At 53.4% G+C, this 23840-nt stretch overlaps 1 protein-coding gene and 1 long non-coding RNA gene across 3 annotated transcripts; one reads left to right on the top strand and one right to left on the bottom strand.

The window, feature by feature from the left end:
• Positions 1 to 5877: 5877 nt before the first annotated feature.
• On the bottom strand, positions 5878 to 17794 carry Mylk2 (myosin light chain kinase 2). 2 transcript variants are annotated; one of them, XM_031372305.1, is made up of 13 exons: positions 17694 to 17794; positions 17470 to 17570; positions 16557 to 17031; positions 15649 to 15947; positions 14156 to 14261; positions 13659 to 13752; positions 11675 to 11784; positions 11451 to 11592; positions 9475 to 9545; positions 9238 to 9366; positions 8474 to 8626; positions 8230 to 8362; positions 5878 to 6836 (listed from the first exon to the last, which is right to left on the bottom strand). In XM_031372305.1, the coding sequence occupies exons 2-13, from the start codon at positions 17519 to 17521 to the stop codon at positions 6756 to 6758; spliced, it is 1845 nt and encodes a 614-aa protein (XP_031228165.1). In that variant the 5' UTR covers positions 17522 to 17570; positions 17694 to 17794; the 3' UTR covers positions 5878 to 6755. The 2 variants fall into 2 exon arrangements, with proteins under 2 accessions (XP_031228165.1, XP_031228164.1); XM_031372304.1 differs by having other exon boundaries at positions 17470 to 17778.
• A 71-nt stretch (positions 17795 to 17865) lies between these two features.
• LOC116092458 lies at positions 17866 to 23475 on the top strand. Its single transcript, XR_004119270.1, has 3 exons — positions 17866 to 18189; positions 19127 to 19226; positions 23066 to 23475. It is a non-coding gene; the product is annotated as an uncharacterized LOC116092458 (long non-coding RNA).
• Positions 23476 to 23840: the final 365 nt, after the last annotated feature.

The raw sequence follows: 23840 nt of genomic DNA, 5'->3' as shown, positions 1-23840 counted from the left end.
CCCCTGCCTGAGTTGCAAATTACTCATGCCTTCCCACACCCCCAGAAAGCATTTGGCTGGAGAGAGACCCTCTCCCCCAGAGGGCGGCTTCCTGTAGCTACCACAACGATGAGAAAGCAGGGGGAGTCTGTAGGCCTGGCACATCTGCCTGTGGGGAGTGCAGCAACCCAGGAATCCAGGCCTCAGCCCAACATCCCTCCCCTGTCCCAGCTCCCATCATCCTAAGCCAGGCTGCCAGAGGCAAGGTTGCCTTCAGAGCTGTCTTAGTTGTGTGGCCTGGGAGAAGTCACTTCCTCCGCCTGCTTTCTTCAGAATGATATCCAAGTGGTGTTTCCCTCTATGGGATACTGTGAAGATTCTCATTTGCAGAGTGCTTAGAGCAGGGCCTGGCATTCAGAATTGCAGTATAAGTGATAGTGAAGTGAAGTAAATCTGTATTGAACGCTGGTATGGCCCCTTACCATGATGGTTCCCCTACCAAGGCAGCGTCCAACTGCTGTGGAAAGGGGGCACAGAATGTAGAGAGAAGACTAACAGATTCTATGGGCTTAAATTCTGTCCTTTCCACTTCCTTGCTGTGCGGATTCACCCATCTGAGCCTCAGTTTCTTCCTCTATAAAATGGGGATGCTGTTCTGTTTTTTTTTTTTTTTTTAACTTTATTTATTTAATGTATGAGTGCTCTGCTGCATATACATCTGCCTGCCTGAAGAGGGCATCAGATCCCCCTATAGATGTCAGATCCCTGTATAGATGGTCGTGAGCCACCATGTGGTTGCAGGAAATTGAACTCATGATCTCTGGAAGAGCAGCCTGTGCTCTTAACCACTGAGCCATCTCACCAGCCCCAGGGATGCTGTTTTTGATGCTCAGGACTGGCATCCTCATGCATAATTTGGTCAACAAAGATGAAATGAGATTAGAAAGTATTCCCACCAGAAGTCCCCACACTCTTGGCCCACTTCTCTCAGCCCCATCCTTTGAATGCACACACACACACACACACACACACACACACACACATACACAGAGAGAGAGAGAGGGAGAGAGAGAGAGAGAGAGAGAGAGAGAGAGAGAGAGCGCAAAACTATAAACAAGAGGCTCCTCTGAGGTGCCTGATCCTCTGTTCCCACCATGCTGGTAACTGGGTGGGTGACTCAGGAGACAGTCGGTGGGCAGAAGGAAGTGGCTCTGTGGCTAAAAACAGGCCAGAGGCCCGTTAGCCAGTCCGTTAGCCTGGAAGGCTGGGGCTGCCCCCAATCCCTGTCCTCCAGGCCAGTACCGAGGCTGCCCAGTGTCAGGTACAAGTTCTTCCTCCCTGCTGGCAGCCAGCTAAAAGAACTTCCCCACTTTCCGGGCTCTGTGCTTGCTCCCCACTCTGCAGGATGGCTTTCTACATGCGGTCCCTGTCACTGGACACTGCCACCCCAAGGGAGCCCCAAAGCCTGAGTCCAGGTAACTGTGCTGCACTCTCCTTCGCCTACAGCTTTATGCTGCCTTCCCACAGCCCCCCTGTGAGGCGGTCACGGTTGTAGAATCCATACCTGAGTATCTTCACCTTAGGACACAGATTTGGGGGAAGGGTCTTGCCCTGTGTTTGCCCTGTTCACTCTTCCTCTTTCCTACCTCAGTAGGGCTGTGGTGAACGCTTACAAGTGAATCATTTGTCATTCACAATGGGCTGTCTCAAAGAACCCCAGGGACGCACTGCCTCACTCAGCACCATCTAGGGCTTGTGGGTAAGAAAGGCATGCATTAGAAGTCTCTCTCCTCACAGACTCAAAGCAGCATTCGTGCCCACGCTTTCCTCTGCCAGGATAGCCTTCCGCCACTATCCCCGGGGCTCTCTTCCTTCTCGCTCCATCTCCATCAAGCATCCTCAGATGAGTGTTCCCTGACCTCTGCCCCCTTTTCCCCTGCCCGTGCAGGCTGAGGTCAATGTGTTTTACCCACTTAGAAGAAGATCCCTGAGACCAGGGGCCTTGTCTATTCACTGCTGTTCCCTGCAACTGGAATGGTACATGGAACACAGCAGAGGATCCTGAAATAACCAAATATGGGCTCAGGAGCCTGCATCAGGCTCTGCCTGGGCATCTCATGTGACTTTGACACTGACTTTGGGAAGCAGGTATTGTCATTATCCCATTTTACAGACAGGATCGTAAGAGCAAGTAGGTAGGTTTGCACTGAGAATCCTATGTCTGTTACTGCCCTGTGTACCTTGAGGCATCTGAGTCCTTCTGATAAGCTGTTCTGTCTCTGCTAAAGCCGCTGGGTACAGCCTCCTCTGCTCTCTCCCTGCCTCCGGTCTCTCCCATTGACTCAGCTGCCTGGCGGCAGATAGCAATCTATGGCATGAGTACTACAATCCTCTTCCTCTGTTCAAGACTCTTCTATGGCTCCCTACTACCTTGAGTTCCCTTGATTATTTCCCCCAAATATCTCCATATCTCCAGCAACTTATTCAAAATCTTACTAGAATGGACTCAGGCAGGATGTGTGTGCGCTTTCTCTCTCTCTCCCTCTCCCTCTCCCTCTCCCTCTCCCTCCCCCTCTCCCTCTCCCTCTCCCTCTCCCTCTCTCTCTCTCTCTCTCTCTCTCTCTCTCTCTCTCTCTCTCTCTCTCTCTCTCACCCGCCACACTCTTCCCACTATCCCAGAACGCCCTGCTCCTTGTGTGCCCTCACCTAGAGTGTTGACACTCCTAAGGAGATGAGACTTCATGTTGGTGACTCCTTCCTGTCCCTGGGGTTTCCTGCATTTTCTTCCAGCTTCTCCTAGCCTCCACCCTACCTCTGGGGTCCCAGAGGCTATGAGCCTTCCTAGAGACTGGCTCAGGGAAACTTCACCCATGCTGCTCACGAGACACATCCTAAGTTCACTGGGAAAGCCCGTGCCTCAGTTTCCTAGCGGTGAAATGCTAGGTGGTTAACACATGGACTTTCTCAATACAGCGCTGGGGTTCAAGAAGTGCTTCCTCTCAGAGTGGGGAGGAGAATCAGGTGCAGAGCAGCTCCCCACCTCCCACAACAACCCTGGAGGCCTCGCTCCTCCCTCTGGGCCGCCAAGCAAGGGCTGCATCCTTTCCCACCACTGCCTAGTTGGGTTCAAGGTGGCCAGAGGAATTCAAGGCCACTAGACTCAGACAGGAAAAGGCAACGTCACCAGTGCTGGTGTAATCCAAACCAGATGTGGCCTCGGTGGCTTCCAGACCCAGGGGGTGGTCACTGTGGGCCTGGCCCAGGCCCAGAGGCAGGAAATGGCCTTGGAGAAACACTCTCTGGGTTAGACCCAGCCAGGAGGAGGGTCCTCTGGAAGCTCTTAACCCTTCTTGGACCAAAGGGATGCCCAAGCCGGGCTCCAGGGAGGTGCGCATGCTGGTAACACAGGAGACAGCCAATGCACTGTTGCTGAGACAGACACTGTGCAGGACCAGCCATGCCCCTGGACCGTGAGAAGCAGGATATGCTCTTCCTGGAGCCTGGGAAGCTCATAGCTTAGCATCCTGGGGATGGCAGGGTCCCAGGCCCAGAGCTCTGGCCACAGACTACACTCGGGTTTGGCTCCAGCTTGGCAGTCTTCAGTCAGCTGTGGTCTGCTGCCTCTCTTAACCTAGATTTAGGGTACAGACTCCTTTCACCCCAGCGACTGCCAAGGAGGGATAGAACTCTTCGGAGAGCCATGGGGCTTGGGTCCTAGTCTCCAGTGAGGCAGATACGGCTATACAACAGGGCAAGGGCTCCAGTTTTGAGAGTGTGCTCTGCAGGCTTCCAAAAAGTCCTTATGAAGCAGGGCAGAGTGGTCCACGCCTTTAGTCTCAGCAATTGGGAGGCAGAGGCAGGTAGATCTCAGTGAGTTCAAAGCCAACCTGGTGAGTTTCAGGATAGCCAGGGCTACATAGTGAGACCCTGTCTTGGGGGTGGTGGAGACGGGGACATCCCTATAAACCCTCATCCCCCCATCTGTATTTCAAGTCTTCATTCTCTGCCTCCAGGGGCCTGGGAAGCTCATGTAGATGTGTTTCTGGGAAGAGAACGGCAGTGGGGTAGATTTGGGGTTGCAGGTTGATTATCCAGGTTGAGGGGCTTCTTGCCCAGGACATATTAACTAGCTGTGTGGCCTTGAACCTGTTCCCTCATCAGTGGAGTATGATAAACCACCCCCTCCTATCTCAGCTGTCGTGATGGCTACAGGACTTGCAGAAGGAGGAAGCACTAAGATTGTGATCAAGTTAGAGGAGGAAACAAGAGCCAGGTGTGGTGGCACAGGCCTTTAATCCCAGCACTCAGGAGGCAGAGGCAGGTGGAGCTCTGAGTTCAAGGCCAGCCTGGTCTACAGAGTGAGTTTCAGGACAGCTCTAGAACCCAGTCCCAGGACCCTGTCTCTAAAAATTAAAGGAGAAAAATTTAATAAAATAAAATACAAAAAGAAAACGAGCTTGTGCTTGGAAGCCAGGGTTCCAGTGCCAGCTGTTGAAGTCTTTGGTGAGGGGCTTTCCCTGTTGTGGCCTCAGTTTCCCTGGTCGGATCTGAGCCTTGGATCTCTGCTGGGGCTGAAGGAGCTCATTCCCTTTCTCCTCTCTCAGGGTGACTCACCCTCATCATCGTGCTGTGTGGTCTGATGCTCAGCCAGGGTGGGGTCAATGAGGCAGAGGAAACCACTCAGTGGAAACCCTGGCTGGTGGAGGTCGGGGTCAGGTTGTGAGGGTAGGAGGAGGCAGCAGGGGTGCCAATGGGCAGTGGACAGCAGTGTATGATTCTGGGGGACCTGCTGTTAGTACATCTGCCATTCACAGCCCAAACCATGTTTCCAGAACTTTGGATTCCCAGTGCTAAGGTCATGCTTAGACACACTCAAGTCCCAAATCCCATGCCCCATGTGGTACCTGCTGCTTGCAAAAGCAGGGCAGCAGTCAGGGCTGAGGGGTGAGGTGCCTAGCTCTGCCGTCATGAAGATGTACAACATCACTGAGGTCTGACTCTGTGACACACCCAAGGCCCAAGCCAAGGTTAGCAGGGCGGCAGCTCAGCAGAAACAGAGTCTGATCAGTCTGCATACTGATCCTGGTTCCCTGCAGCCTCTCAAGCCTTCCTGAAATCAGCTTTTCCACCAGACAAAGGGTGCAGTCTGGGGACCTGGTGCTCACCACCTGTCACCGCTCCCATCTGCCACTCTGGCAGCCCAGCACACCAAGCTGCCTCACTTGGGGCTCAGTCGCCTCTCAGTTAGAGTATGGCTGCCCCTCCAGCAGATGGCCCCCGCCTGCATGGGAGGCCCGGATAAGGCCAGTGGGGAGCAGAAAGCAGGGCTTGTTGTAGCAGGCATCACAGGCCATGTGATCTTTAGCCTTTCCTGGATGCCCTGTGTTCTGCTCCAACCCTGTTTAATGTTGAGACCACAGGAAGAGTTCTCTTCAAGCCCCAGACTTTACTACTGAGCAGGCTTCAAGTTCTGAGCCTACAGAATATGGGTAAGAACACCCCTGCCCCTGTCTCCTTTCTGGACCGTGAATAGTTCAAGACCCTTACCTCCTCTCTTCTCCATGAAGTAGGTCTTACCTCTGTCTCACCACCTGACTCAGTTTCCCTCTGTGAATCATATCTACATCCTCCTCCTCCTCCTCCTCCTCCTCTAAGGAATAACGGAGCTAGTCTGTGTTGAGCACATGACTAGAGTTCATGGGCCACCCCGCATGCTTCAACGCTGGTGACACCATCCCTCTCCTTGGAGAGGAAACTGAGGCACGGTGAGGAAGCCACTTGAACACAGCTCATGTTTGGAAGTCTGGCTCCCTAGCCTACATCCGTGAACACCACGCTATGCCCGGCACATAGTAGGTGCACAATCAATGCAGTAATTTGTGGTCTCACACGAGTGTGTGCACGTGCAAAGGGAAGGAGGCTGCCTCCAACCTGTGTATTTATTTACAAGGCACAAGCTGAGAGCAGGTTGAGGTCTGCCCAACGGCTTCATACTCCTCGTGGGCCAGTTCATCCTGTTATTTTGGGGTTGTGACTGCCCCTGGGATGGGCACAGAGTAGACAGGCTGGGAAGCGTCAGTCCTCAAGTAAACTTGGGGGAGCGGGGCCTCCCAGGCCTCTCCCTGCTACCACCACCACCACCACCACTCCAGGCCTGGGCTGGCTTTCTCTCACAGACTTCCTGTGTGTTGGTGGTCACAAAAACAGAAGGTGGGGGGCCAGGAGGCCAGATGGTGAGTGCGAGGCTCTATCTGTGGGGAGTGTGAGGCAGGGCCCGGAGGTCCTTTCACACAAAGCCTGCTCTGTCTCCCTTCCCCCAACTCCCATTCCCCCCCCACCCCCCGCAGCTGGACTGCATTCTGACCCTGTCCCCACCCACCACCATAGCAGCCCACCTGCCCAACCCCCGCCATCTCGCTCCAGGCAAGGGTGCCCCAGGTGGGGCAGAGAAGAGGCTCCAGGGCAGCAGTTCAAAGAGAGAAGCAAGGGAGAGACTAGGGAATGGCCTGGCCGTCCTTGGAGTCTGGGTGGGGCTGACAGGCCACAGCCCTGCAGAGGAGGCGTTAACTAGATGGATTCCAGGCCACACTCCATGTTCACGTAGGGGAAGCGGTATCGCCTAAGGACCTGCGGAGTCTCAAGCCTCCGGGCCCGGTGCAGCTTTGTCCTGACCAGTCTGCTCTAGAGATCTGGCCGGCTCGCTCTGGCCTTCTGAGCTGTGTGGTTTCAGCCTTGACCACCATGCAGCTGCATCCAGGCTTAGCTGCTCCTGGGGTTCAGACCCCCAGAGCCATCAGTGCCCCCGAGCTACTGATCTTCTTGAAGCGATTGGCTGCGCTGACAGCAATGAAGTTTTTCTAGGGAACAAGAGAGGAATCCTGGTCAGTACTCTGGTGAGAGGGAACCTGGAGGATGGGCAAGCGTCCTTCAGCGTCCCTGCTTCTGGCCTGGGAGAGGGCTTAGCCAACAAAGGTGCTTATAACCTAGCCAGAGTTCAAGCCCTGGGAGCCACGTGGTAGAAGGACAAACTTGATTCTTTTTTTTTTTTCTTTTTTTGGTTTTCCACAGGGTTTCTCTGTGTAGCCCTGGCTATCCTGGAATTCACTCTGCAGACCAGGCTGGCCTCAAACTCTGAAATCTGCCTGCCTCTGCCTCCCAAGTGCTGGGATTAAAGGCATGTACCACCTCTGTCCGGCTCAGACTTGATTCTTAAGTTGTCCTCTGACCTCTAGGCTAGGGCATGAGTTTGTCCTCTGTACATTCTATATACGTACAATAAATAAATAAATAATGAATAAATTGTAAAATAAAACATTTAGAAGACTTTTTAAAGATCTCCCCATCCTTAAAGGAGGGTCAAAGGCCAGGAGAAACAGAGTACCTACCCAGCTGCAAAACATGCCATGACACTGTTTGGTTCAAGCAAAAGAAGCCTCTTCCCAATTCATAAGCCCCTCCCTCTACAGCAGAGGTTCTCAACCTGTGGGTGGGGACCCCTTTGGGGGTCACATGACCCTTTCACAGGGGTCATCTAAGATCATTCTGGACATTATGATTCATGGCAGTAGCAATGAAAGTAATTTTAAGGTTAGGGGTCACCACAACACAAGTAACTGCATTAAAGGGTTGCAGCATCAGGAAAGCCGAGAACCACTGTTCTATAGCCCGTCTCCTGTTCCACTCGGACTCCTCTAATTCTATCCAGTCATACAGCCTGCTGCCTGTGACTCACACTCACCATCCAGGTTCTGCCACGAGGCTTCACACTCCCTCTCCCCCTACTCCCCTCTCTCCTTGAGGTCTTGATTCACCTGTTCCTCCTCACCCTGTGAAGGTGTAACCCCCTACCCTGGCTTTCTGCCCATCCCCTTAAGAGTTCTCTGCCTTCACTGAGAGCTAAGTCCACAAGACCCAGATTCCTGCCTCCTGTCTCTATGGTGGCAGAGGAGCATTTAGAAGTAAGAGCTGCTCATTAAGTATTTGGGAAATGAGGGAGGAGAGATGTGATGGGGTCAGAGAGTCTCTCCTGAGCCTGAGCTCTACATTAATGATCCTCCCCTGGCAGGCAGGATGGCCAAACAACTCCAGTTCAGAATGAGAGCTAGCCCAGGACCCAGAGAAAAGCCTACATTTCCCAGACAAGGCCAGGCCTTGTCAACAGAGATTGCCAAGGCATAGCTGGTAGGGCTGGAATTGGCAACGGGGTTCTCCCACCTCTCAGGGCCCCTCCTTCTGCCCCAGCTCTTCTACCTTCCAACGCCTCTTCATTAGGTACTTCTTAAGCAGGATCTGAGACTTGAGGCGACGGTTGCAGCGTTTGGCTTTCTCTGCCAGGTTGTTGAGCCAGGGGTGGGCAAGGCACTGCTCAGCACTCATTCTGGCACTGTGGAGAGGGCAGTGTGGTGAGGGCAGGCAGGCCCATGCTCATGCCACTTGGCCCAGGCATGCACTCTGTCCTAGAACATACAGGGTCCCTAGCCTGGGCAAGTCTCACCTCTGGTCTTTCGTGATAAGATTGGAAACGAAGTCTTTGGCCTCATCTGACACAGCTTCAAAGGTCTCCTCATCGAAGTACCAGTTGGCAGACAGGACATTGTTTAGGGTCTCTGTGTCATCATCCCCCAGGAAGGGAGAGAGGCCACTCAGTCTAGAGAGAAGGAGCGTGGAGCAAGAGAGTGAGCTGGCAGCTGCTGAGGATGGGCCAGAGCCTAGGAGGCAGCATGTGTTGGAAAGACCCGGGACTTCCAGAGTGGGACAGACCTGGCTTTGAATCTGGCTGGGTGACTTTGGGCAAGTCACTTCCCCTCTCTGAGCCTCACTCTTCTCGTCTGTAAAATGGGCATAATCACCCCAGCTTCCCAGGGTTGCAGTGAAGATGAGGAACAGTAAGTGTGAAACACAAAGTGAGCACACACAAAGGAGATAGCCACTGTCCCTCTGTGCCCACCCAGGACACGAGGAATCTGCTATCCAGAATCTGCCCCAGGGTGGAATGTTGTGTTTTTAGGTGTGGGATGTTGGTTTTTTTCATATAGAAAATGGGTACAACGCCCCCCTTTCTGGTTCTCCCTAGCACTCACCAAAAAAAAAAAAAAAAAAAAAGAAAAGAAAAGAAAAGAAAAGAAAAGAAAAATGAACCCAGACTGAAGGATCAGGAAGGTAGGGCCACCTCAGCAGAACCCCCAAGGCCAGTTGTGTCCTCGCCTACCCATCCCTGAGCCCTTGATGACTGCAGCCACCACCTTCCCCAGGGCTCACAGCATGTAGGCGATCACCCCAAGGCTCCACATGTCTGTCTTGTCAGAGATCTGGTCATAGTTCACCACCTCCGGTGACAGGAACTCCGGGGTCCCAAAATTCACCTTCAGCTTTTCATTGGGATTATACCTGGGAGTGAGGTTGAGAGCTCAGGTCCCTAGCGGCCACCGGAGGGACATCCCACCCCTTCTCCATCCCACCTCTAGGCCCCCACTCTTCTACATGCCCAGCAGATACCTCCTTGCCAGGCCAAAGTCGATTATCTTCACCAAGTGCCCAGTGGTATTCACACACAGGATGTTCTCTGGCTGAGGAGACAGGGATGGCCCAGGTTGGCCTCTGACCCAGCTCACACTCCTCATCCCCCAGCTCCACCCTTGCCCCCTGTTGTTCCCCCCCACACACACACACACAGGAGGGGATTCTTAGGTAGTACTCAGGGACCCATCACGCCTGTGCGCTCTCAGCCCAAGGCGGCAGAGACCCGGTGAAGAACTTTTCTCAAAGCACAGGGCTACCCAGTAGGCTGAGGTGGAACCTCTCTTCTCACAGCCCTGAGGAGGGTGGAGAAACTGAGGTCTGCAGTTAGGCAGTGTGCCCTGGCTGGCAGCCTGGCAGGGCTGCTATCAGGAACTGGAGAACCAGGGCCTGAGTGGGTAAACTAAGAAAGAGCCTCTAGACAACACGCTTTGCTGCTCTCATCTGGGCGCTGCCTGCCTCCCACCCACAAACCCTGTTTTGAAAGCCATATGCTTAGAGGCAGAGTCCTTTCCCCCAAGACCTCGAATTTTAACTAGGAGCCCTACTCTATTCCCAACAAAAATCAGCCTTCACAGCCAGGCAGTGGTAGCGCACACCTTTAATCCCAGTACTTGGGAGGCAGAGGCAGGCGGATTTCTAAATTCAAGGCCAGCCTGGTCTACAGAGTGAGTTCCAGAACAACCAGGGTTACACAGAGAAACTCTGTCTGGAAAAACCATTTTAAAAACAAAACAAAACAAAACAAAACAAAACAAAACAGCCTTCACAAGGGATCTCTGATGTTCCCCAGTGGAGCCTTCCAGCCAGCCTAATTCCTAGAGGGACTCCCGTCTGTCTCTATAACTCAGGAATCGCCTCTGACTTTTTCCTAGCTAACACCCTGGGCATCTTCAGACAGGCACTCCTATTTTGCAAAGCACATTCCTCTCATTCCCACTAGCTCTCTCCTAGCTTCCTCCCTCAGCCTCTAAGGCCCCTGCTCCACCCAGGTCCCCCTAAAAACCATCTCCTCTCTCCTGTGTTTGTCCTCATAGGTGCCTGCAGGAGCTGCTGGGTGACTGCCATGGGTGACTGCCATGGGTGACTGCCATGCCCTCTCAGAACATGACAGTGAGCAAAGGCAGAAGCTGTTGGATGCCCCATCCACTGCCCTAACTCCACCAGACAAGTGTCTGTTTTCCTGCCTTTCTCCCTCTGCATGTCCCGGATACTCCCTTGTACCATTCACAACCTTCTTTAATGGATTTCATTAATTGGATGTTGCAGAATGGACAGGGAACATGTTCACCCTAGTCCCACACTAGGCGTGCCCTTTCATGCAGCAGGGACTTGGCACTATACGTTAAGTGAATGAACAAACGCAGGTACCCACTCCGCACTGATGGAGCTTATTAACATTCCAACTCAATACTCCAACATCTGCCACTGGGACACCTGGTGACTTGTGTCCCCCTCATCCCATTCTATACCCTGGGCAGGTTTCTAAGCTGCCGGCAGCCACCAGTACTGACAGAAGTGAGTGTGCTGTGTAAAATCTATTGGCTGTCCTTAGCCAGCTCAGGATGTAGAGTTCACCACTGGTGCCTGCCTCCCGTGCACTGGCATGAGGCTTCTCCGTGAGCTCCGTGGCGGTGTCCCAGAACACTGGCTGCTATGAGTGGACCCGGGACAACACTAGGTTCTCGTTCTGAGGAATACTCACCGGCAGTCCCCTGTCTCAGGCCAGTGTGGAGGCTGGTCCTGTGTAACCCCAGTAGCTGGAGTGCAGCAGGCACCAGACTGTAAGCTCCAAGGACACTGAGACTGGGGCATGCCTCTCTCTACCCCCAACCTCGCTCTCTGTCCCTTGCACTTGGCCAGCGCTCTGAACATGCTGGGGGGGTGGGGATGAGAGAAGCTAGAGAGAGCTGAACCTGTGGCAGCGGCTGCTCCAGGAGGCCTTAGCCCACTACCTTGAGGTCCAGGTGCAGGACCCTCATCTTGTGCATGAAGAGGATCCCGTCGCAGATCTGCCTGACGAACACCATGGTATCCACCTCCGTCAGGTGGTAGTCCTCATCGACAATCCTCTCAAAGAGCTCTCCGCCCTCGATGCTGTGTGCACAGACCCCTCTGAAGACCGGCTCTGGGCAGCTGGCCCTGCCACCCAGCCCCAACTCCCACAGCGGACACTCACTACTCCATGAACAGGATGATCTCGTGAGAGGTCTCAATGGCTGAGTACAGCTGGATCAGGTTGCGGTGGTTGAGCTGGTTCATGACCTCGATCTCCAGCAACACCATTTCCTGAGGAGCAGGGAAATCAAGAGGACCCACTGGGCACCAACACACCCCTCCAGCCTCCTCCCACCCGTCTCCTTGTCTCCATTGCTCTCCCGCTATAACCTCACCCTGAGCACCTGCAGCAGAGCTATAACTGTGTCATAGGCAGGTGGGATCAGTTCCCAAAGCCAAATGTGGTAGCACAAGCTCATAATCCTGGAGTTCAGGAGACAGAGGCAGGAGGGTCAGGAGTTCAAGACCTGCCTAGATCACACTGTAAGACCCTGTTCAACCCCCCCCACCCCTGAAATGGGATTGATCCTCAAATACAGAGCAGCCATCTTTGTCATTTCACTTTGAAGAATCTAAGAAAGCCCCAAATTTATCATATGCTAAGTAAGTCCTTGGTACCACTCCTCTCCATGATTGACTCGCCTATAGCCATCAGTTTAAAAAAAGAAGAAGAAGAAGAAGAAAGGAAGGGAGAAAGAAAGAAAGAAAGAAAGAAAGAAAGAAAGAAAGAAAGAAAGAAAGAAAGGAAAGAAGGAAGGAAGGAAGGAAAAAAAGCACAAGCCTTCACCCAAGCATTAGGGACAAAGAGCTAGGAGCAAGCATCTCTGTCTGCCCACTGACAGTCCACCATTAAGGCCTTTGTCACAGTTCCACTCTAAGCTAGATTAGAAACCCAGCCACCCATTACCCCCTCTTTCTACCCTAAACAACTGTCATTGGAGATCAGCAGTCTCATTGGTGGGCTGATAGAAGCTATGGTAGGAATATTTATACCACAACATTGGCACATCATGCTCATCAGGTCTCTTTAGCAGCTGTACCCGCATCCCAGGACAGCTGCTAAACTCTAGGCATCAGGGCGAGACTGCCCAGCTGCATCTCTTTGCCCTTCATCCCACTCCTTCATCCAGCTCATGCTTTGCCTACCGCTTCTCCAGAGAGGCCCATATCTAACAGGGTCCCTCTGACCGAACTACCCACCACCGTCCTGCTCTCTTTCTTCCTGTCACCTCTCAACACCTGGTGTCATGCTCTTCATTTTGCTCCAGCCTTTAGTCATCTGTCTGTCCCTATACTCTGATATGCTGGTCCTATGGGGTCGGGGACTTTTTCAGTCCTGTGACATTCCTATGGCACCTGGTACGGTGAAAGGCAAAGAAATTAAAAAAATAAAAATAAAAAGCTCAGTGATCAATTAACCAACAGCTGGCTCCGGTTAACTCACACAGCGTATGGTTGTGTGAATTACCACAGGACACTGAGCATTCGCACTGAACCAGATCTTGTGGTAGAGGCCAGGAAAGAGCAGTCAAAAGTACAGATCTGAGGCAGGGGGTTGGGGGGGAGTGTAGCTCAGTTGGTAGAGTGCTTGCCTAGCAAGCATAAGGTCCTGGGTTCAATTCCCAGAATCACTGGATATAGTGGTGAACACCTGCAACCCCGACACTCGGCAGAAGCAGGAGAATCCTGGAGTTCAGGGTCATCCTCTGCTTCAAAATGAGTTCAGGGTTGCTCTGGGATACGTGAGTCCCTTCTCAATTAGTCAATCAAATAAATAAGTAAACGATCCACACAAAGGAGCAGGGTAGCGCCACACAGAAAACACATCCCTCCCAGCAGTGGTTGGAGCCAGCAGCCATGTTCCCCAGTGCTTCTGAGCTGCACAGAGGGCCCAGAAGGGGGAGTTCCCGGAGAAATGGGATGTATGGTTTATAGCTAGAGACACCAGGCTCCTGAAACAGGCTGTTGGTCCATCCTTCTCTGTGTGTCACCATTAATACCACAATCACACCAGGGTCCCAGCCTAGCGCTGTGTGTAGCTGGATATAAGAGATGCCCACTCCAAGAACATCTCCTTGTAGGGCCACCATTCATTCCCCCACTACCTTGTCCTTGGGAGTCTGTTTCTTGATGACCTTGGCTGCCAGCTTGAGGCCCGTGGCTCTCTCTGTGCAGGTGCACACAGCTCCAAACTTGCCACTAGAATGGTAAGAGATTAGAAGTGAGGGTACTTCCCAGACCCAGGGGTCAGCAAAGACCTATGCTCCCTTCTCCTGACACAGGCCTGATGGTGACTCTGGCTGTTCCTCTAAAGATGGGGGCACTCACCCCACCAGCCCCTACCCCCTCTTGAAGCAAAGGCTGCTTTACCCCCAGGATGATGGCTGGACAGCATGGGGCGAATAGGAACAGGCTAGGGATGGCCAAAGGCTCATCCAGAAAGTGACCATAGTCACCGCACTTTGGGAGACCCAATGGATAACACGTGTGACTACACAGAAGCAAGTGCAAGCATTTGGGCCATTCCTAGGGGGTGTGTCTGGGCCATGGTGGGGCTGGATGCTCCCCCATACATGGTTCTAAGCTGGGTTCTCTGTCTCACCCTCCCAGCGCCTCCTTTGAGTTCATGCTGAATTCACTGTTGACATTTCCAGTCTTCAGCTCCACGATCCTGTGTGGGAAGGGGGCTGGGGGTGGCGGGCAATCATCTAAGGAGACAGATGAGCTGTTAGTCAGGGGTGAGGACCTCTGGGAAATGTCTTTAACAATCGCCGAGGCTGCCTGATCTGCCCTACCTTCCAAGAAAAATTGAGTTTACAAAGTGATGCCTAGGGAGCCCACCCAATTCTACTTCTGCCCTGCACACCCAAAATGGCCTTGGACATCTGTCTCCAACAATGAGAATGCAGGTTCTCTGCAGAATGATAAGACAACTAGCTGACTGGACTTAGATACAAGCTATAGAGAGGAGGGTGGGAGCTGTTTTCACTAAAAACAGCCAAACACCCGAACAAGCCCATACAGCAGCTGTGAAGTGGAATCCCAGACAGCGGGACTGCTGTGTCTGAATGACGGTGTGAGTGGAGACACTTGCTGGCCACCTGATTACACACCACGGTGGGGCGCCCATGGACACAGCAGTTCGGTGGTGAGACACCGCCACCTAGTGGACATTGTGAGGACAGCGGGCTCCGAAGGCCAGCGGGCTGACTCATCGGAATGGAAACCTTTAAAAATAGTCAGAGGCGGCGGGGAAGCCACTCTGGTGATAAATCAGACGGCCCTTGGAGGTGGTTCAGGTCCTGTCATGCCAAGGATGTGATCTCTGGGCGGGGCGGAGGTCTCTGGAGCCGCGGGGGCAGGAGGCAGGGCCCCTGGCCACAGCCCAGCCGCCAGGTCCTCCCACCCTGTCTGAGTGGCACTCTGCCGCGAGCCAGGCAGACTGGCTGCTCTCCCAGGGCACCTCAGCCTGGGGGAGGGGGTGTCAGGACACTCTGGGCTCTCCTGACCCTATGTCACCCTACCCCCAACCCAACTGCACCCCTTCTGGGATCCCCTCCTCCTGCTGCTCAAGTTTGCTCTCCCACCGCCCCAGGACTTTCTCTCAGTACCTGTGGCCACTGGTCCCTCGCACAAGCACCTGTGCAGCTCATGAACCCGCTACGGCTCCCTGACACCCTGCCCTCCTCACCCTCCACCAATCTTTTTCAAAGCAACTGACATTGGAACCTTTCCTCAGACAGAGCCCCGACTCCACTTTGCAGTGAGTTTGCATTGCTATACTTATCTGTATGATTTTCTTTCTTTCTTTCTTTTATGTTTTTAATCTCATGTTAACCAAAGTAGAAGAAAATCAAAAGTAGGGTTCTGAGTCAAACGGTCTTCACCATCTTTGGACATTTGGTTTTCCTTTCCCATGTCTATCAGAAAGAAACGCTGCCTAGCTGGTGTCCTGTGACATTTGCATCAGGGAGCCTGGGCGAGGCGTGGACCAGGGTCATTTAGCCCCATGCATAAGGAAGGATAACTGGGACTACTCCATCCCTTCCCTCACCCATCCCTGGGACACTCTAGCCCCAGTCTGCCCCTACCTACCCAGGATTTGGAAGCAGTCTTCCTCCCTGGCAGTGAGACAGAGGGCCTGCCCCACCTCCGCTCTCTCTGAGGGTACAGCCTGGAACCCGATCCTCTGGGAGGTGTCCCCTTGCACCTTAGCCTGCCCAGCCTGGCCTGGGGCTTTCTCTGCCTCTTCCTTCTTCTTCTCTGCCAGGGCGTTCGTCCCTCCTTCTGCCTTGGCTGGACCAGGATCTTGGGGGTCAGGGGTCACAGACACCCCTGTAAAGACGAGATCCGTTGTCTCACTTAGGGGTTTCACAGCCAGTGTCGGCTCAGAGCTAGAAGGTAAGAAGAGAAACACCTCAGGCAGGTTCAAGGCTTCCGCACCAAACTTGACATCTATTTTGTCCACGTCAAGGGCCAACTCTCAACACAGGGAAGAACCTCTGACAGATCCCGGCTGCTATGATGTGGCTAATCATACGGGCCGACAGGAAGCTATAAGGCTCCCGATTTGTAGAATAATGTTGCCACGGAAGCGCCAGTAACTGTGTCACTACGACTGGTGTGAGAAGTGTCACTGTGGCATCTGCAGATCGTGAGTGTCCAGTTGCGCATAAGTGATTGCATCAGCTTATGAATGGTTAGTCGTCTTTTTGTATTAAATTGAGGAGGCTCACTATTCAACACTTGTGCAACAAACACCTAGAAGCCTAGTGGGGGACAAAAAAAGCATGTGGCCTGGCCGGACTCTGGTGACATCCCCTGTCTGACATGTTCCCTGAATGAAGGTAAGACTTCTTCTGGGATAGGGTGGAAGTGTGGATGCCTGCACCAGAACCACCCTCCCCAGCTGGAGAGCTGATAATATCTGGTACTCAAGCCAGGGAGGTTAAGTCTGGAAAAGGAGCCACGAGGCCTCTCCCTCCCCACGCAGGGCCATTCACCAGGAGATGATAGCAGGGCAGCTGGGGCTGTGAAGAAAGGCAGGTGAACCCCTTCTTCCTGCTTCACGGCATTCTGCTGCCTTCTTGCCTGCCTTGGCATCTCCGGATCCCTGGTGGCCGGAGAGTGCCGGCTTGGTGTCCGGCTTCTGGATGCTGGCCTCGGCTGTGGCCGTGGGCTGGGGCAAGGCTGCAGGAGGCCCAGCACTGCCTTCAGCAGACCCCCCACCTCCATCTCCCTCTCCTGAAGGGGCCTGGCCGCTGGCTGAAGCTGGGGCCCAGTCACCCTTTTTCTCTGGGCCAGGGGCTTCGGTGGGATCTTTCTTCAGGGAGGGTGGATCTGGATTCTTCTTCGGATCCTGTGTGCTCAGGTCTTTCTTCGTGTTAGAGGGGCTTGGGTCTTTCTCTGTAACTGGGGGGCTGGGTTCTTTCTCGGAAGCTGGAGGCCCATCACCTGGAGCGGCTGTAGGGGTCTGTTCTGCAAAGGAGGGGAGACAGCCATCAGCATCCCCTCCTTACACCCCCCCTCCCCCCACAGTGGGGCAGAGACCTGATCTGGGTCTCCCCCTACCCCAAGTCTCTGGAGCCGCTTGGTGACAAACTTGTCAGGAGCTTGGGGCCTCCGCACTAGCTTCCCACCCTCTGGATGGGCTTTGCTGGTCTTCCAGCAGTCCTTGTATACTTGAACCCCCAACAGCCATTGATGGAGGCGTCCTATCTCCCCTCGAGCAAAGGCTTCATGCAGGCGCTGGACCCAGCCCAGCTCCACCTACAGATTATCCCCATTCCCAAATCCCTAGCACACCAAGCAGAGAACCTTGGGCACAGACTTCCCTGTGAGAAGCCTGCCCAACCCTGGCTTCAAAAACATCCCTTCTGAAGCTCCTCCCTCCTGTCTCCTGCCCCAGCTTGGCACCTGTTGACAGGCTCTGGATTTCCAGCTCAACTGCTCCGTTTTCTGTAGCCATGAGGTAGGTAAGGCGTGTGCGTCTGCTTGTCTAACTCAAGTCTCTCTAGCTGCAAAGAGAGGAGTGAAGTATATCAGGTTGTCAGATTGCCCCCTCTTTTCCAGCTGTGGAGAGAGAAGGCCAAGGCCCAGTCAACTGAGAGGAGAGATGTCCCTGGCTAGAGAGGGGCAACCTGGTGGCCGGCAGTCTGCTGCAGCTACTCAGGCACAATCCTGGGGTGGTTGTAAGGGATTGGGCCCGGTGGGCAGAGGCGGAGGCAGGGGCGTGGGCAGTGGAGGCGGAGACTAAGAGGAGGATCTTTGACACCAGGGGCCATGCAGTGCGGGTTGCCACCACCTGTCACTCTTGGCCCCCGTTCAGAGGACACGGCATTCTTCCCACGGCCTGACATGGGGTAGAATGGCGTTGGAACCATTAGGAAGAAAAAGGGAGGGGGCATTTGGGCCCTGGGGAGCAGGCTGTGGCCAGGATTCGGGAAGGGGCTACCAGAAGAGGGGCCTTTGGGCAGGGCTGAAGGGCAAGACTATGCCCAGGCCCAGGAATGGCTCTGCCCATCTCTATGCCACACCTCTCTGGGTTCCTAGGAGCTTGGGGAGAGCCACGGTGACCGTGACCCCAGTGCCCAGCCCTGTGCCCCAGGTATCCGGATCTACTCAGACCATCTCTGGGTAAGGACTCATGCCAGGATCGCTTCATTGTCCACAGGTCTGATTCCCGCCCCCCACCCTAGGGAAAACCTCCTTTTCTTGGGTTCTTTGGGGCCACGGAGGCTTGGTTGAGCAGCAGAGGAAGGCCCGTGGAAATATAAGATGACCCTCCTCAAGAAGGGATTGATGGGAAGTCTCTTCAGGGATGGGGACCCCTGAGCTCAAGGTGTTCAGGCTGAGATGGAGTAGGTAGGACCGTGCTGTAGAGTCCTCCCCACTGCCCAGGGGCTGTCAGCTCATGCTTTTCTGGGAGGAAGCCTGAGCACTGGCCAAGGCTGGGTTGGAAGAGCTCATGGGGTAGCTGTCTGGGTTCAGATCCCAACTGAGGCAAAGCTTCCAGTGGCTCACCACTGCTGGTCCTTGCCCTGCAGAGGCAGGATGGAGAGGCAGGCAGGAGACTCTGAGACAGGGGGTGGGGGGGTGGGGGGGTGGAGTTATGAAGTGGATCAGGAAGCTGCTAAGGGATTGATATGAAATAGCCTTCCAAGGGGAAAAATCAGATGCAAAATAGCACGGTCTGTGACTTAAGCAGATTTCTCTGGCAGGAATTTGGCTGGAAGGGAGACATCAAGGTTTCTTATTGTGTTTTAAGTTTGTTTTGGGTTTTTAGACAGGGTCTTGCCACAGTAAGCTAGGCTCTCCATCCTCCTGCATCAGCCTCCAGAGTGCTGGCTGAGATGACAGACTTAGGCCACTCACATCTTCAGCCCTTATACTATTTCCTTGGAGCTGTGAGAATGTAATGAATTTGAGAATGCCCAGTTTCTCTGAAAGCCAGCAAACAAGGAAGGCACTTGACACGAGCTAACAAAAAAACCAAAAGTCTGAACCCCCCTCCCCCCACCCCTGGCTCAGTCTCCTCTCTGGGCTGGTCCTGTTCACGGTTCCTCTTCCTCAGGGTTCAGCAGGCAACATTCCTCTTCCAGGAAGCAAAAATAAGCCATGTCTATGAAGCCCTTACCCATGAGGGGCTGCTCTGGGTGTGAACCTAAAATAAGGTAAGGAAGGGAGTCCCAGCCACCAAGCACCCATTGGCATTGTCTATCTTCTCCACTGCACATTGTCATTGGGCGGAGGCCACACTTACCCCATTTTGTGGATGAAGGTGAGGAGGGCTAAAGGAAGTGGTGTCTCGCCTAAAGCCTGCAGTGGTGAAGCTAGAGATCTAGGCAGCAGCTCCATACACTTCACACCTTGTGCCATGTAGACCCCCAGGGCTTTCAGGAGGTTGAAATGTCTCCTGCCCTCACCTGTGACGGGAACACCCCTGGTCTTCTACTTGGCTGCTTCCCTAGCGTGGTCTGGCTTACTTTGAAAGGTTAGACATCTCTACATCCCCAATGCCCCTTGGTTACTCCCATGATGAGTTCACAGCCTAGGCAGGGCCATGGTACCTATCATGTGCCTACCATACTAGCCCAGTGACTAACTAGCGAGGCTGCCTGAAAGTCTGGATTGCATTACTGTGGTGGCCCTTGATGACGTCCCCTGGTTACCTCTGTGGTTATCAATATAGCTATCACCTGTCATGCACTCAGTGAGGGCCCACTAAGGGCCAGGTCTGATGATGCTAAAAGATATCTTTACCCAGCTCCCAGGACCCACCCAAGAGTCCCCAGAGGCTGAGTGCTTCACATGCTAAAGATGCAGAGACTGGTGCTGGGCGAGTAAGCGGCTTTTCCCAAAAACAAAACAAAACAAAACAGCTGGGCAGTGGTGGCGCATGCCTTTAATCCCAGCACTTGGGAGGCAGAGGCAGGTGGATTTCTGAGTTCGAGGCCAGCCTGGACTACAGAATGAGTTCCAGGACAGCCAGGGCTACACAGAGGAAACCTTGCCTTGAAAAAACAAAAACAGAAACAAACAAACAAAAAATTGGCTTTTCCCAACCTCTCCTCAGCCTGGTGAGCGGTATCAAAGTGATTAAAGGCAGAGCCAGCTCTTGTCAGTCCCAACCCGCTTTACTCTAATCTGCTGTTCTTGTCAGGATTGTCACATAAAAATAACTAAACTGGAACCCTCACCAGTTCTGGCCAGTTGCTCAAGGAGCATTGTGGGTAGTGAGGTTTGCCGTCACTGTGTCTTTCTTCTTCAGTTGCTCTACCTCTGTGGGGTTTGTTTGTCAACTTGATGCAAGCAAGCTAGGGTCCTCTTAGAAGAGGGAACCTAGGTTGAGAAAATGCCTCCGTAAGATTAGCCTAGAGGCAAGTCTATAAGGCATTTTCTTGATTGGTGATTGGTACGGAAGCCCACTGCGGGTGGGGCCATCCCTGGGCGAGTGGTCCTGGGTTGTATAAGAAAGCAGGCTGAGCAAGTAAGGAGGAGCAAGCTGGTGAGCAGCATCCTCCATGGCCTTAGCTTCAGTTCCTGCCTCCAGTTTCTTCCTTGCTTTCTCTTCCTGGTAGACTGTCAATGACAAGCAGAAATAAACCCTTCCTTCCCAAGTTTGCTTTTGGTCATGGTGTTTTATCACAGCAATAGGAAGCAAGCTAGACGGGGTCTGTCGCTGAGCCTAGAACACACCAACTCAGCTGAGCTGGCTACCTCGTTGCCTCCCTAGTGCGGGGGCGGGGGGTGAGGGCAGGGTGGAGGGGGGCAGTTCAAGTGCTGCCACACGCAGTTTTTACATGAGTGCCCAGGATGGAACTCAGCCCCTCATGCTTGTAGGCCAGTACTGTACAGTGCCCACCAAGAGACCGGCTACCTCACAGCTGACCCTCTCTGGGGCAATGCTTTCTGATGAGTGGGTGGGTCTCTCCAGCCCCAAGACATTGTGCCTTTAATCTTGAAGCAGCCCTGTTGGGTATAGGAGTCAGGAGTGCTACAATAGAGGTCGAGGCCACCAGCTATGAGGATGACATTGGGTCCCAGTAGTCTCTTCTGCTGGAGGACCACGTGCTTCCAGAAAGAAGGAAGCTCCTTAAGTCTTCTAGAGACCCGTGGGCACCCAGGATGGCTGAGAATTTGAACCCAGCTGTGTATGTAGAACAGTTGGCACAGAGCAAAAAGGCCTGGGATTTGGGAATGTGGTGACCACCGTAGATAGAAAGCCTATTCTGCATGTTCTACCAAACGTGCCTTCTGCTGGGATGGGTGGCTGGAGTGGTGCGGAATGACCTGGTCCTGTCAGCTGCTCCGTAGGGAGTCCCCAGGCTTCTCTGCACTCTCTTGGAGGCACGGGGGAGGGGCACGGGGAAACTTCCATAACCCTACAAGAGGCTGCCAGAACCCCTGCCCACCTAACTCAAGAAGGGGTTTCCCCTCCCCGTGCCAGCTGCGCAGACGCCCTTTGCCTCTGTGGGGCCAAGGCAGGAAGTGGGACAGTGCCAGGCCCAATTAAACCCGCCAGGGGAATTAAGGTCAGCAGGATGCAATTATGCCTGTTGGATTTAACAAGGCCAGAGAGAAGGCTTCGGTAGCCAGAGTTCACGGCTCCTTAGGCCACCTGCCCTGAGCAAGCTCTGCCTTCCAGGAGCGCGGACTCCCGGTCCTGCCCAGCTCTGGGCAATCTCACCGGGAATGCAGGGGTTAATTCTACCCAGCACTGTTTCTTGGCGCCCCAAAGGAAGCCAGTCAGGCCAAGAGGCTTTACAAGGGCCTGCCTGAGGAGACATTCCCCGTCTGACCCTTCCCCGCTCCGCTCCACTGTGATGGAAAATCCAGGCAGTTGAGCAACGAACGGCCTTTCCTCAGCTCCCACTCCAGGCCTTCTTTGAGAGCCACTGGCGCTGTCATCAGCACATTGTTTTCCTTGCCCTCGCCCACTTTGAGCCATGGCATGTCAGACCTTCCCGGACCTGTGAGAAAGCTCTGTCCCTGCCACAGCCCCATCCCTGCTGCTGAGGCGGGTTGGTAAGGAGACAACATGGGGACATTTTAAGTCTCTTGTTTGGATTCTCTAGCTCCTTATATGATCCATTATAGCTATGACTGGACAGATAAAGAACTGAGCCAAGTCAGCATAGACACACACAGTCTCGGTAAGGGTGACGCCGAGATCTGAAACACACAGAAAAGCAGAGTCAAGGGCCGACCGCACCTGAACTTCCGGAATTTGTTTCAGATGAGGGCTGCTTGGGATGGGATGGGATTCTAGGAATTTTATCATTTTGAGCAGCACTTCAGATGGCTCATATGGAAACCCAAGTTGGAAGATTACCAAGCCAGAGACCCACTCACCGAAAGGCATTGCCAGAGTCCCCAGAGAGGGCTAGCTGTGAGTGAGACAGGTAGTCTCCCGTCAGTCTCAAAGGTACAGCCAAAGGGAAGGTCTGAGGATAAACAAACACCCTTGCTTCTTAGCCCAGAAGCTGGACTAAGGTGCGCACAGAAGCACCCGGGGCGAGGGCGGCTCAGAACCTGTGATGTCTCCACCCTTCCTGAGTTCAGGCCACTGAAATCAGAGCCTGAGGAAGGGGCATCTCCCCCAGAAGAATTTGAGGTGCGGTCAGGGGCCTTCCTGGGGCAGGAAGCGCTTCTCCCTTGCCTTGAAAGCCAGGGTTAGGAGAAAGCAGTGCGCATGGCAGGTGTTCCTTTTGATTTGTGAGGCCGTATGCCCATTCCCGATCCCGAAAGCCCAGGTGTTAAGAGCCCCATTGCCATCAACCCTGTGTCCCAAGTGGTACATGGTGCTGTTGTGGTTAATGGTGACAGATACTGATATGCACGCTGTGCTGACTCTGGGCCAGAGCCGAGAGTTGTTAGCTCCTCTCACCATCCCAAGTAGATGTCAAAGTCATTCCTTTTTGTAAGAGGAAACTGAGGCAAAGGAGAAAGAGACCCAAGGCTGCAGAGGCACAACCAGAATTTTAACTCAAACATCCTCTGGACCCCACAGGCTTCATTTCTACTGAGTGCCAGAAGCAATAGCCATTGGTAAAGTCCTGTGTGAAGAAAGTGAGAACCACTGAGTTCGAGGCCAGCCTGGTCTACAGAGTGAGTTCCAGGACAGCCGGAGCTATACAGAGAAACCCTGTCTCAGAAAAAACAAAAAAACAAAAAAACAAAAAAAAAAAAGAAAGAAAGAAAGAAAGAAAAAAGAAAATGAGAACCAGATATGGTGGTGCAAGCCTTAAGGACCAGCGCCAAGGAGGTAGAGGAGGCAGGCTGCATATGAGGTGAGACCTTATCTTAAAATAAAAAAAAAATTAAAAAAACAAGAAGAAGAACACGGAGACATTGTCACCAACTTGGTGGCCCCAGTCGGAGTTCTATTAATATGGAAGAATAAATACTCCTTCTTTGGCATGGCTCTGGGACAAGGGAAACCAGCCCAGCCCCTCCCCTGCTCCTTCCCCCACCCTAGCCCAACTTCTACAGCATAAACAGCGAAGCTAAAAATAGCTACCTAATGACGTCAGAGGAACAAGGTCGTCTGAAAATTGCCCACAGCCACTGGACACCTCCCTATAGGATCAAGTGGCAGGAGGGTACCCCAGTCCGGTGCAGCTGTTCCAAGAACAGGAAATGTCCTGGGAGCAGGCTTGAGCACAGTGCATGGGGATTGCAAAGCTACAGGGTGAATTACAGATGGGTCCCAGATTGGTGCACTGGGTAGAGTTCAGATCCAGGACTCAGTAACCTGTCCTGGGAGTTATTCTCAACACATGATC

Source organism: Mastomys coucha, unplaced genomic scaffold (assembly GCF_008632895.1).
Source record: "Mastomys coucha isolate ucsf_1 unplaced genomic scaffold, UCSF_Mcou_1 pScaffold15, whole genome shotgun sequence".
In the NCBI taxonomy this organism is placed as follows: domain Eukaryota; kingdom Metazoa; phylum Chordata; class Mammalia; order Rodentia; family Muridae; genus Mastomys; species Mastomys coucha.
This window is presented reverse-complemented; position numbering and strand designations above follow the sequence as displayed.